General features: G+C 36.6%; 1 protein-coding gene across 1 annotated transcript; it reads right to left on the bottom strand.

The window, feature by feature from the left end:
* Nucleotides 1-3,770: 3,770 nt before the first annotated feature.
* LOC109219433 (pentatricopeptide repeat-containing protein At2g38420, mitochondrial) lies at nt 3,771-4,769 on the bottom strand. Its single transcript, XM_019383894.1, has one exon. It carries the CDS (start codon nt 4,767-4,769, stop codon nt 3,771-3,773), a length of 999 nt encoding a protein of 332 aa, XP_019239439.1.
* Nucleotides 4,770-14,836: the final 10,067 nt, after the last annotated feature.

Genomic DNA, 14,836 nt, shown 5'->3' with positions numbered 1-14,836 from the left:
TCCGTACTTTTGTCAGTCAAATCATTGTCTGAATCCGAAGAAATATCACCAACATCCCATTAAGCTTGTACGGATCAGACTTGGAAGAAAGTTGAGAACAAAACTTCCTATAATCTTTGTCATCATAGAGTCTTATGATCCCCGTTTTATGGGAACTGCCTATGACCGACGGAAAATTCATCACCATCAACCTTGTCACTATCAATTAAACTTCTTTTCTTCTTGGAAAATGAAGTAGGAATTCCTCTATAAATCTTTCTTTTATCTACTTAGAAATGTTAAAATCCTGCCTACACCATCACTATTTGAAACACATGTCATTGCCTTCTCATCATCATTGTCGCTAACGAGAACAACAATTGATCAAAAGACACACCCTGTCGGCTACTGTATTCAAGTTATTCCTGTATCCAAGTTCATCCCGAGGATAATCACCAAAGCCAACCAGACAGCTTTATGATGCCAATGAAGCAAGATCATGAGCTATTCAATGAAACTCGTATTGTAAAGAAGAAGAAAGAGACTGATTCGGAAAGGTGGATCGAGGGTCGAGCCTCGACTATACATGTAAGTTTTTTTACTTTTCCATTAAGTATTTTTATTTACTTTTATATAAATTCTGAATACTAATTTAATATATTTTTCTTATAGGTTCACTTCACAGCTGATGTGGAGGAATTCATACGTAGTCAGCCACCAAATGAGTCGGGCCAACTTTCGGATGAGGATGCTGAAAGAACACTCCTTAAGTACTTTATTATTACTTGAAAATAAGACAATAGAAACCAGTTTTCGAATGGGCTTGTAATAAGTGTTAACTTAGTTTTGTTAGCTTAATGTGTTAGTTCTATTGAACTTTATACTTGGTTTTAATGTTGTTGTTGTTGTGTTGTTGTTGTTGTTGTTGTTGTTGTTGCTTGTAATATGGATTTGGTATGCTGGCAGGTGGTGTAGCTGCCAAAACAGGCAGTTTCTGCCAAAAAATAATACCAGAAAAGCGACCCACTTTGGTCTCTTTTTGGTCGCTTTTCATTTTTAAAAAATATTTCTGGGCCAATAGCAACCAAAGTTGGTCTCTTTTTACCCAGATTTCTAAAAAAGCGACCAACCTTGGTCGCTATTCCATTGAAAAAAATAATTTCTGGAAAAGTAGCGACCAACTTTGGTCGCTTAATTTTAAAAAAAATTTAAAAATTAATAAAATAGCGACCAACCTTGGTCTCTTTTTTCCAGATTTTAAAATATAATATTTGGATTAGAGACCAAAGTTGGTCGCTTTTTTATGATTAATAATAAATAAATAAATAACGTATTTTACATTTAGAGACCAACTTTGGTCGCCAAAATTATATTATTAAAATAATAAAGCGACCAAAGTTGGTCGCTATAGTCAATACCCGGAATATTTGGTCCTTTTACCTTAGAGACCAAAGTTGGTCGCTAATTAGCGACCAGCTTTGGTCCCTAAAATAAAGGGACCAGCAATATAGCGACCGGGCATGTTTGGTCTTTTGGTCGCTTTTAGGCCTATAAGCGATCAACTTTGGTCGCTTTTTGTGGTTGCTTTTTACCGGATTTCTAGTAGTGATATATATAAGATTGCCCAACTCTGCTGAGTTCGCTTGAAATTTTATATGACACACACAACTGGTTGATATGATAAAAAACACTAATCACACACACCTTGCAGTACTAGGTGGTAAACCATATACCAAAGCTTAATGTATTTTAAAGCTTTATGCGCTCTTTAATTCCACTTTCTTCGTCTACTACATATCATTATTAGATTTTTTAAATGGATTAAAAAAGATACGTTCAATCAATCTAGACTTGAGTGCAATTAAAGAGACGATGAGCTCTTGGGGTTGATTTGCATCACTTTAAATACATTCAAGACTCTTGGCAAGCGCACTAAAACACTGAGAAAATTTTCTTCAGAGCATTCCCTAATTTTCTAAGCTTCTATAATTTCTGATGGTGAATATCTTGGAGCTAAATCAAATTTTTATGATTTAGGTGTCTTTGGTGCAAGAAAGAGTTTTGCCTTATGTATTAATACAAAGCATGTTCCAATTTGACCTTTTCTATTAATTAGTGAAAAACTTTATTCAGAGATCGAAAAATAATATTGTATATATGTACTATCAAAATTCATTTTCTTGACATACAATTCCACCGTGTCTTCTTTCTTTGTTGTGTTAACAAAATAAGACTTCATTATTTCTTAGGAATTCATCCTTTTCTTTTTATTTAATAACTCAAACTCAACTTTAATACTACTATTTCAAATTTGTGTACTGAATAAGGGGTCTATGAACAATGTGCGTGTCGAGAAACTAATTGTGTATAAAAGTTGGACATTAACTGTTGAATCTTTTTGCTATGATACATTCCATTTCACAGTAAAATGACCGTTCTTTTGTTGTTTCTTCGTTCTATTTCTTCTTTTTCCCTTAGCTAAACATTATATCAAAATAACTATTATTTAACAATCTAAATTGAAACGAAAAAAGTTGACCCAACCAAAGCATCGATACTCCTACAACTGCGTGCAAATAAAGAAGGAGCACGATCAACGGTTAATGATAGAAGAGAACAACGTAAGGATTTGAAAGCACGAAAAGAAACTAGGGTACTAACATGTGGAGAAAATTTTGAAAAATATATACATAGAAATCCATTGAATATTTTTGGGGATTGGAGTAGGACAAGGTTGCTAAACCATGAGCAACTTCATCCTCTTGTAGAATGCATATGTTGCATACTGTTTACCCTAAAATTCGAGTAACAATTAAACTTGTATTGTGGTTTTAAAGATATGTGATTTAATTGAATACCAGCTGATAAACAAGGAATCAAGTGTATAAATTAAAGAGTAAGGCAAGTCAAACCAGTATGTAAGCAAGTCTCGACTTCGAGCTATGGCAACCTCGAGGTAGGTGAATAAGAACAATAAAATAATAACAATGAGATTCAGATGAGCAGTAAGCAAGAAAGTGATGTATGTATATTCTCTTGTCAATGATTGATGCGTCACAAATGATTGGGCTCCCCTTTATAAAATAGGGGAGTCCTAAATAAGGTACATTTCCATTTGTAGTAGGTAATCTTATTGGACAGCTGTCTAACCGCCTAGTACAAAATCCGTTCTGAAATTTACGTCGTGATCTTAGGGCTACAGCGGGAATCTCGCTTTTTCGGTTATAAAACCATAACGGTATTATCTCGAGGTTAGTCATGCTTGGCCTCAGTGTTCATCGAGCACTTCGATTTTCGAGTCTTGTACTCCGCCATTGGGCTCGAGCCCGGTTCATTTTGAACTTACTCTCGAATCGACCCCTCGAGCCCACGAAATGGGACACACCTGATTTCGACCGTGTACACATACCATTTCAGTCACAGCATGCCTTATCTTGCATCTGATTTTTCCCAGACAGGTGATTCTTAACCAACTATACTGTGTGCATTCGTTCCTAGATGATCTAATCAATTCTATTAGGCACTTACCATATATTTTCTTTGTTCAATGGACACCTTTTGTTTTTATTAAGTCCCCTTTGTCTCAGAAGCAACTTCTATTTCTACATTTCTTTGTTCCTCACTTAGTGGAATTCTCCTTTAGACTCTTGACTCTCCCACTTCAGTCATTTCTTTCCTTTCAGTTACTTCGAAAGTAGTTGCTTCATCTTCAACCTTGTTCATATAAAACTTGACATGTCGGAAGGGCTTACTCCACTAATTGCGAAACTTGTTCTCCCTGCTTTCATGCACTATTCCTCCTCACCAAAAAGGACCGATTGAGAAACTTGAATAAACCCATCAAAATTTTGTGTTTGTGAAAGACAGTGAACTAATGCTTCCCATGATCTAATTCCAGGAACGATGCTTTTGACGACCATTTCGTTAAGCAACTCCATCGCCTCAGAAAACAGACCCCTCTGGCACAGAAGATGCACTAATCCATCAAATGTAATCGACTGAGGAACGAAGCCCCTGCCTACCATTTCACCTAGCACATCACAGGCTTCCTCAACTTCACCCTCTCTAATCATGCAGTTAACTAAAATGTCATATATCAGTGAATTCAGTTGCAAACCCTTTAGTTTCATATTCCCACAAACTTCTTTTGCAGAGGACAACATTCCTCTCCTACACAAATCCTCCAATATAGTATAATAAGTGTTCATTTCAGGTTTACACCCCAGTTCCTCCATACAACCAAGCATTCTTACTGCCTCATCCACTTTATTCTGCTTACACAAACCATTAATATACACATTATAAGTTACAATATCAGGAACTAGACCTAGTACAAGCATTTCATCAAACACTTCATCTGCACTTTCATACTCCCCTTCCAAAAGCAATCCATTCAAAACCAAATTGTAACATACAATATCAGGCACCATTCCACTCATCTTCAACTTACTTAACACCTCCAAAGCTTCAACCCCTTTTCGATTTTTCACATAAAACCTAATCACATTGCATAAATCCACCCTTTTTGGACTGTATCCTAATTCCCTCATTTTATCCAAAACATCCAAAATCTCGACCCCCTCACACTCCTTTTGCGCACACATGGTACATAATATCAAAGAACAAATCTTTCTATCAAGATCAAACCCACTATCCACCATTAAATTCAACAAATCAACAGCATTATTTCCTTTTCCATTTCTACAGAGTGCCCTAATCAAAATCTTGAATGTTGATTCTTCAACCCAAATATTCATAAACTGACTCTTAACCAAAACTAAAAGCACCATTTTGAAATCATATTTATTCTTACAAAGAACCCAAATCAAAGTATTCAAAGATTTCACACTTGGGTTGCATTTAAAAGCTGGCATAGTGAAAAACACCTCAACTGCCAAAGGGGTCATGTTAGAATACCCATAAAACTTAATCAAATAAGTGAATATGTATTCAGGTGTCTCAAAGTTTTCAACTTTATGAATGTGATCAAGAACTTGAGGGATTTGATCCCATGTGGAGGGGTTCTTGGTAAGTGTTCTGAGGATGAAAAAGTAAGCATTTGGAGTTGGTTCACATTTGTAAGCAGCAAAAGAATCAATAAGAACTGATAAAAGATTAGTTTTTTTAGGGGATTTATGAGTTGATTCTACTAATTTTTGCACGGCTAATTGATGAGTAAAGAATGTTTCTTGCCACTTGGTTTTGTAAGGTGAAAATGGACATTTTCTTTTTTTACGAAGGTAGTAATTGTTAACAGAGGCTTTTGTTCTAGCTGAAAATGAACGTGAAGAAGAGTGTATGATTCTGTGAAGTGAGATTGGTATTCCTCGTACGGATTGTCTCAACATTAACATTTCAGAAGTATGTGATTGCAGAGATCAAAGACTGCTGTGATATTTTAGGGGAGTGGGGATGATAAAGGAAGCCCATAGACTAGGCCCAATGGGATCCCCAGAATAATAGGGAGAAAATTCAAAAATAGTCATATTTACGAGTGATCATTCAAAAATAGCCACAGTTTCAAAAGTCATCGAAATTTAACCACTTTTCATGTAAAGATAAATCTGAACGAAAACACTGTTCAAAATACGAAAAAATACTCCAGCATCATATACTAGAGTTCCAGTATACTTCTCTGTTGCAGCAAAATAGTGGCTATTTTTCAATGACTTGGCAAACGTTGGCTAATTTTGAATAACCAGTCCGAAAACTGGCTAGACCGTGCTATTTTGACAATAGAGCAAGGCCCGTATCAATAATTCTTATTTTACGTATGGACAATTCCTCAATATCTTGTTCATTCGCAACAAAATATTTTCTTTGTGCGTCGGTAAAAAAAATATGCTTTTTGGGGGGTTGAGATACTATTTCACCAATTGAGTCACAGGTATCTAACATATTCATACCTAATGATTTTTCACAAAGTGGTGACGAAACGTATAACTTGTACAAATCTTTCCATTTTCCAAGTCGAGCCGATCCATTCGTTCGTAGAGTTATTTACTCGATCGCAGACATTTCTGGAACACCTTTAACAGAGGGGCAAATAGTCAATTTTGAAAGAACTTATTGTCAACCTCTTTCAGATATGAATCTATCTAATTCAGAAGGGAAGAACTTGCATCAGTATCTCAATTTCAATTCAAACATGTGTTTGATTCACACTCCATGTTCTGAGAAAGATTTATCATCCGAAAAGAGGAAAAAACGGAGTCTTGTCTAAAGAAATGCGTTGAGAAAGGGCAGATGTATATAACCTTTCAACGAGATAGTGTTTTTTCAACTCTCTCAAAATGGAATCTATTCCAAACATATTTCCATGGTTCCTTACTTCGACAGGGTACAAATATCTAAATTTGATATTTTTAGATACTTTTTCAGACCTATTGCCAATACTAAGTAGCAGTCAAAATTTTGTATCCATTTTTCATGATATTATGCATGGAACTGAGTCTACGACAATTTAAGAAGAGATTTTATTTTTTATTTCTTTACATATACTCCTTTTATTCTTTATTTATTTTATTGAATTACAAGGAGCTTGGGGCCTGCTTTGCCCTGGGTTACAAAAAGAAGATGTAGGTAAGTTGTTAGATTGATTCATATCAGAGTCCATGCTATTACATCAGTGGATGGTGTTGATATCCAATTTTTACCTATATTATTTTCAAAAATGCATGTATATCTTCAAAAGAATGCATGTGCATCAATCAATATTTTTCCATAATTTTTGCATTTTAAAGGATTTTCAATTAATTTATCCTAGCATTTTTATCATATAAATAATTACTAATTGCATCACAAAGGGTTTTATAACAATTTTATTTCTCAATTTTATTTCTTAATTTTTATCATTTATATTTATATTAAGCTTTAATTATCTTATGCATAACCCTATTTACATCTGTAGGCTATAATAGCAATAACTTTGCAATAATAGCACATATGTGCATATTTACTTTATTTTACACGAAAATGACCTTTTATATTTTTATAATACTATGTAATTATTTTAAATCATTTGTAAACATCAATAGCATTTTTATCATTTATTAGCTATTTTTATAAATTATTTTATCAAATTAATTGGTTATTTAACAAATAGTCTCTTTTAATTTGACTTAATTTCGCACCTAGCCCAAATTATTACCCCAGCCCAATTAAATCATAAGCCTGATCAAATACCCAATAACCCAATCTTTAAACACGCCTAACCTCAGATCAAATCCTGGCCGTTGAACTTAGAGATCAACAGTCTAGGATGTTATTACCATTTTTAATTACTCATAACCCCCCAAACCCTATTCATTTTCCCAATTCCGCCGTCCTTAAATCCCCTTTTCCTCTTTTCTCTCTCAACCTCTCCCTAACCCTAGCCGCCGTCACCTGAACCCCCTTCAATTGATGGGGTTTCTCTTCGATCTTAGGCCCTATCCGGCCTCTTATCTCTACTGATTGTTCGATTTCTTTGTTGTTTGATGGAATCTCAAGGGGATTTGAACATGCTTGGTTCAAATCCCTCAATCTTCTGATGAATCCGTCTGTATTCACCATTTATTTGTGAGTATTATCATTTTTGCATTTTCGTGACTTCAAATCTCCGGTCTAAAACTCGATTTTTACACCATTGTTTATTTTTGCACAAACCTAACTATTTTTGGCCAAATAGGTTTAGATCTCTTCAGATCTGAAGTGTCTGGAGTTTATTTAATCTTTTTCCTTTAAGATTATTTCGTGTTTACCGCTATTATCTACCAATTTCATTTTTCCCTAAGAACTAGGGTTTCATCTTTTAAGTTTCTGCAAATATTTTAAAATGCTTAAAGGTTCAACTTTGGCCTTTCTTCTTTACTGTTCGACTAATTTCTTTGCTTGATGTTTCATCTCTGTGTTCCTGTCGCGCCCCCTTTTTTTCCTCCTCGCGTCGGGAGAATCGGGTTTATGACATTTAGGTATGGGACAACTCGTTCCTTTTGGGAACTGGGTTTTGCATTTTTGAAGAGTCGCCACCTAATGATTTATGGTGCATTAGGAAACCTATAAGGTTCGATTACAACTACATTTTGATAACCAGAGATTGGGTAAGGGCTTGAAATTATCCCAAAGGGAAGGTGTTAGACACCCCTCAGGATCCACTAGTATGGTTCCCGGCCAGACAATTCTTTGTGAATTTGGTGCAATTACCATGTAAGCAGATAAGGCTCAAATAAGAGGGGATTTTAATACACAAATGCTTGAAAATAAACAAGGTGTGAAAGAGCAATTATTAAAAGGCTAATTTTTGAAAAGAAGTCATAGTACTTTAAAAGCAAAGAAAGAGTGGGGAATCCTAGGTTTATTTATAATATGGATCACATCAATGCAAATACCCGGTAATCACTCCTCAAAGAGGGGCTACACGTGGTATTAGCGCACCGGTCATCATATCCATATCTACCCTTCCCACCCTGTTAAGGTACTAAAGCGCGGATTCGTCTCGACCACTATTGCATGCTATTACCCGTCCCATTCCTATCAGTCCCGGAGGCACCTAGGACTACTATTCCTAAAAGGGAGGGATATTAGGCTGACTCGGGGTTTTAAAGGTGAAAAATCTAAGGCGACATACAAAACAAATAGGACCGTACATTAAAAGGGGAAGCACGTAAACACTGAAGGCTCATATATACCTCATCAAACAAAGCAATCAAACATGACTCAAACAACAAGTAGGGTCTGAAAATATTTAATGCAAAAATGGAGCTTAAGTTGTTGAAGCAGACCAATTTATTACATAACTCAGATAAGAAGTCCGAATCAGGCTTGCCTGCTGGTTGTAGCAAATATTAATTATCAGAAACGAGCTCAGTTTTATTTACTATTATTACCTAAGGTTTACCTAAGTGTTTGGGACAGAATCCTATGAACATGGTTTCTATTACTGATTCAGAATGCGGCGAAGGAGTGACAAACTTAAAAATGAGCGGTTTGAAATCCTATAGGCATGCTTGCTAAACCGTGTTAAATAGGGGATTAAATTATAAAAACTGGTTCGGGATAGACTGATTTTAAGTTAGACTAGTCTCAGATCCTGCAGATGATGCCATCCATTATTGCTGGTTTTAACTCTTATAGACATGATATCTAGTGTTGCTGATTTTAATTCCTATAGACATGAAATCTAGTATTATACTGATTTTAACCTTATAAACATGATACTCATTTATAGCCATTTAGATCCTAGAGCATGATGTCTATGTGGTAAAAAAACGTGCAGAATAAAATCCTATAGGAAGGTTATCTAGGTGTGAAGTTGAACATGCAGAATTTTAAATGAACCCCTATGGGCATGGTATCTAAAATGCAGAATCGAACATGCAGGATGTAAAACATTCCTATAGGCATGCCTTCTAAATGCATAATTGAATCATTCAAAACACAAATCCTATAAACATGTTTTCTACCCTTGAGCATGCATAATTACCCATCCCTTTTTCACTAGCCAACCCCAGATGTTCATTACAAATTATTACAGACCAGTTGCTGAATTGCATCATGAAAAATACATAAAAAGGGAAATTACAACCATAGGAAGCCTGATTCTGACTTCCTCTTTGAGTTATGGAACAAAATGCCTCAAATACCACTTGTTTCAAAGCCTTTCTCGGACTTGGGTGTGTCAGAGTTCCCTAATGGTCTCAAGGAATCCCGGGCAGTGCTTACAACCAGGTTCAATAGAACCAGATAAAGATTAGTGCAGTGTGGAAGGGCCAGCCCTTATGTGTCCAAGTTCAGAGGGAGCTCAAGGGTTCCAAGGCAAGGCTCACACAAGAGGGGCAGAACTTAAGTCTAAGAAGATAGTAGAAGTGCAGGAATGGAGTCTTAAAACAGAGGGGATAAGGAGAGGGGTAAAAGGTGATTAGGGAAACAGTAATTAGTAAAATACAGAGTTGATAACTTCATACAAAGGGGGTCAGGGGTTGGGAATTCATTACAAGGAGCCTATGCACTTAGGCAAGGGTCAGCTTTGGGCATGCGTAGCAATAGAATATGCTGGCATGCCTATAAGCCAACCAGAACACGCAACAACTAGAAAACATGGAGGTTATGATCCCGGGGGGATCAAGTTTGGGTCATGGACAACAATGTTCAATGCTGCCATGCCCAAACCAACCACAGATACCAAACACATTAGGTATGGGGATTTAAGGTTCACAAACCATGATAATTAAGTAACAGAAACATTAATTCAGAACAGAAAAGACAGAATACAACATGCTTAACAATGGAACTTAGTTAAATACAAAACAAGAGACAAACGAGAATGAAAGAAACATGTTGTTGTTGATGCTAAAAAATGGTTAGAGCATACTAGTCAGAGAAGCAAAGTAGAGTAAAGAAAAGTAAGCAGAACTCCATAGTCTAGCCTTGGCTTTCAGCCGGCTAAACAGACAGTAGCACAAGTAGCAGTAAAGCAAGAGAGAGTTTTTGAGTGTAAGTGTATGTTCTGAACTTAAAATTTGTTCGTGTCTATGAAAGAAGAGAAGGTGAGTATTTATAGTTTTGAAAACGAGTAGAAACTAAGGTAATAAGTAAAGACTTAACATAAGCATGGAAACAATCACTATTCAGAATCAATTACGCACATGATTGCCTTTAATTAAGGGATCACTTTCTTAACGGGCAGCGACAGATTCAAAATAAGGAAAGAAATCAATTCATAGGCAGACTGATTATTGCTATAAAAGAAGTAGTAAAACCATCCAGTAAGTGATTAAGTCTAAGTACAGGAATATACTTGTTTTGGAAAGGATTCAGTAAGGCAACAAGGAAAGAAATCAATTAACCTTAACGGGCGAGTAAAATTAGATTTTCACAAAGAAAAAGTTTGAAATCAGTCACAAAATTGAAGATCAATCAAACAGGGAAACTTAGCATATAAATAGAGTGCACAAACACTAGACATGCGAGGCCAAACTATTGGCAAAAGGAAACAACATGCGATAATAGCACAAAGTTAGTAGACAACAAACACTCGAAGCATGATAGTCACGTAGGTCAAGCTTTAGTGACTTAGTAGTAGAGAAAACGATAGAGTATCAGAAGCATGTAAAAGGTCAAGTGAAAACCCTTCTGAAGACATAGTCGAGTTTCAAAGATAGTAAGAACCCAGAATCACATAAAGAAAAGAGATGCTGAAACAAAGGAATTTCAAATCAAGTCGAGCAACTTCAAACAGATGAATTGCACAAGAAGTTTCAGAAAACCCCAAAGAAATTAGGGTTTTGAAACCAATCGAGTTTAAAGATGATGAGCAAACAGATTACAAATACTTAGAGACTTGACTGAACCTAAAAGAAATTAGGGTTTTTCAACACCAATCGAGTCTAGAGATGATAAGCAAGTAAATCAAACAAACAAATAGTCTCAGGAACTCGAATAAACCCAAAAATTAGGGTTTTCAACACCAATCGAGTCTAGAGATGGTAAGCAAGCAAATCAAACAAATGCTAACAAATGGACTCAGAAACCTCAGAAGAAATTAGGGCTTTTATCATGCAAACTCAGCGACGAGAACAATACGAGCAAACATAGCAAAGCATGTAAAAAATCAGAGAAAGTCTTGAAATAACTTAACAAGAAAACCCTAATCGGAAAAGATAAAGAGTTTTGGAAGAAGTGTTTTAAAAGAAACTTCGAGAAAAATGCTTAGAAGTTCAAAGCAAACATAGATCTGAAGCAGATCTGAAAGAAATCGAAAGGACCTTAGAGATTAGGGTTTCAGAAGAACCCCAAGTGACGAGAAAGGCCTTAAAAGCCATTGATCTAAGCAGGAGAGTCAAAGGTCTGACTCGAATGGCCATGGCTGGCCGGAAAAAGATCAGAGACGACTGGAGAACAGTCATCGAGCAAAGTCTGGACCAAGCCCCCCTCATGATCTGGTCATGAGACCACAGAAACGAACACGTAGAAGCCTTGGAAGGCTGATACAAATCTCCGATGACCTTGGAAGGCCATGAATAAGGCAGTTTAGGGTGGCAGCCGTTAGGGTTTGAGGGTGGTGTAGAGAGAATTTGACAGAGGAGGGGGATTCAGAGGCGGCGTGTTGTGAGGAATGATAGGGTGTAGGGGGTCGTTTGTGATGTTCTAAACGTCAATACCACACAAGAGGGGGGGGGGGTGACGTGTGGTACCCAATTTTCTCTTATCTGAACTATAGAAGGACCTGGTTCTTCTAGGTGTTCCAACTACTGCTGTTTGCGGAATAATAAATACAAAAATAAAGAACACAGAGATTTTTACGTGGAAAACACCTGGCTCAAAAGGTGAAAAAACCATGACCTACTACTCAGTAGGATTTTCCCAAACTTCTACTAAAATCACTGAGCCAAAACAGCATTTACAAAACTCTTTGTAAACCTAAGGATTAACTCTAATCCCGTACTGGCAACCAGCCTCTAACTGCTGCGACAACTTCAAGTTAACTCTAACTTGAATACTCAAAATACCTATTACAATTGCTTCTAGATAAAGCTGAAAGGTACAATATGATAACACCTACTATAATTGAACTAGAAATAAAGAAAGACACATAAAACTCTTTATGGAGCTGGTTCTTCAATCTGATTCATGTAGCTTCAGGTTTGCACACTTGAATCACACATGAACTGCTTGCAAAAAGCCTTGCTATTTTTGTCTCAATTCACGTTTAACTTCTGCGTTGTTGTGCAACACTTTAATGTGAGAACATCCTGCAATTTATAGAGTTAGTAGATGAAGAAATAACAAGAGTTCTGATGCAACTCTTCCTTGGTGGAAGAGTTCAAGTTGATTTCAACTTCTAACTCTTTCCCTATCTTGTATAGTGTTCTCTTTGATTAAGGAGTCCTTCTCCTTATCAATTATGTAACCTTTTCGATCGGGAGATATTAAATACACCAAGTTAAGCTTATCTCCTTCACGTGCATCCACATGCTTGTATCTGCCCATTTCTGTGAACATGAGGGATGGACCTGGTTCATGTCTAAGTTCCTTTGTCAGTCTTCAAAACAAACCTTTTCTTGAGCCAACAAATTCCCCCTTTTTGATGATGACAAACTCTGTGCTTTTCATACGCTTAGGCCCTGCCAGAACTTAGCTCAACATCAACACAATGTTAGAAACATTTTTCCTTTTTATCACTTATCATTAAGGACCAGGTACATTAGGTTATAAACATCACTGTTCAAAGTGTAAACATCACTTGTTTAAAGCACAACCTTTTTCCCCCTTTTGGCATCATCGAAAAGTTGCATAGAAATGTGAGATAACCAGATTTTAAAACTTACTCATGGCCACTAGGGCTACTTCAAATGCAATCATGAATTAATCATCATAGATCAAGCTAAAAATTTTAACCATCAAAGAAATATAAACAAACAGTTAGAGCAAAAGACAATGAATTTCATTGAAGATTGATAAGACTCTACCACAAAGCATAAGAAGAAATAAAAATACTGAAAACATGAGAAAAAGAAACAAAAAGTCCCGAATTGGGTCACTGGTTGATCTACACTAGGCTAGGATTTAAGGCTTGGAAGAGGTAGGGGATGGGTTATTTGCTTGGAGAAGTTTCAGCATGTCTTGAAGAATTCCATCATTCTTCTCCTTTTCCCTTGCAAGTTCAGTTCTGAGAACATCTCTCTCAGATTCTACCTCAAACAATCGTGTCTTCAGCCTTGCTATCTCAGCATCCTTTGCCTCCTATCCTGTAATAGAACTCTGACCTTGCTATTGATAGGTGTCCTTTTAGATGAACCAGGTTCATCGGGAATGACATTGACTTCATAATCGCAAGCAAGCAGACTATTAACCCCAAAATGATCCTTGCTTGTACTAACCTCCCACTTCTTCATAGGTACCTTGAAATGTGCAAGCACAATTGTGAGAATGAAACCATAGGGAATGGCATGAGTTTCGGTGCCATTGATAACCCTATATGTAGGTCCGCGAGGGTTTCCTGTTCAGATGGAACAGGTTCATCTATATTTTTCCCAAGTTGCACCAACCCCTCAGCAGCTTCACCAGACCCATTTCCCTCTGTTTTGCTCACACTCTCTTCTATTTCAGTAAATTCCTCTCCCCAAACAACCATTGCACCAGTTTCTTTTGTTAGAACAACAGGAGTGGGTGAAGAATCAACCACTCTTGTACCCTTTCCCCTAACGGTACTCCTAGCACCCTTGCTCTCTTTTTCGTTTCCCTTTTTATTTTTACCACTAACTTCTCCAGATTCTGTATTCTCAACACCTGCTATAGATCCTACCAGTACAAATCTATTCTCCAAATTTGTAGCAACTTCAGAAATTGTCTCAAGAGTAACTTTAGAATCAGAAGATACCTGTTCAGTTTCGGAAGACCTACTTTCTTCCCCCTTAGTAGCAGACTTAAATGAATCTTCAGATTTCTAGGATTCTTCTTCCCTACCTGCTTTCAATTGCTTGTTTATTTTCTTGATCTACTCTTCTTCAGCGACAATCTTACGAGCCATCATCTTTACTCTACTTTTCTTAGAGATTGGTGTGGTTGAAGCAGTGTAGAAGGTGTGGAAGTGGTTTCCTATGGTGGTGATGAAGGATTTTCAGAGGTGTTTGACATATCTGGGCTAGGGTATGGAAGAGAAGAGAATTGGATTGTGTTTGGAAGGTGAAAGAAGAATGAGAGTTTTTTTTGAAGACTTGAGAGAGATGAAGTAAGGAATACACTAAAGTTAATCAATATACAGGGGAATAATTGATGGGGTAACTACAGCTTTTCAGACTCTTAGAAGTTTAATCAAACTGAAATTCAGTTTTGAAGAGACGTTGGAGTGTATCCCTAGAATCTAGGTACTTCCATT

The sequence above is a fragment of the Nicotiana attenuata genome, unplaced genomic scaffold, assembly GCF_001879085.1.
Source record: "Nicotiana attenuata strain UT unplaced genomic scaffold, NIATTr2, whole genome shotgun sequence".
NCBI classification, from domain to species: domain Eukaryota; kingdom Viridiplantae; phylum Streptophyta; class Magnoliopsida; order Solanales; family Solanaceae; genus Nicotiana; species Nicotiana attenuata.
Note: the sequence above shows the minus strand (reverse complement) of the source record. Positions and strands in the feature narration are given on the sequence as shown.

Coding starts and splice junctions, on each gene's coding strand:
- LOC109219433 (XM_019383894.1), bottom strand. CDS start 4,769: ATGGTGCTTTTAGTTTTGGTTAAGAGTCAGTTTATGAATATTTGGGTT.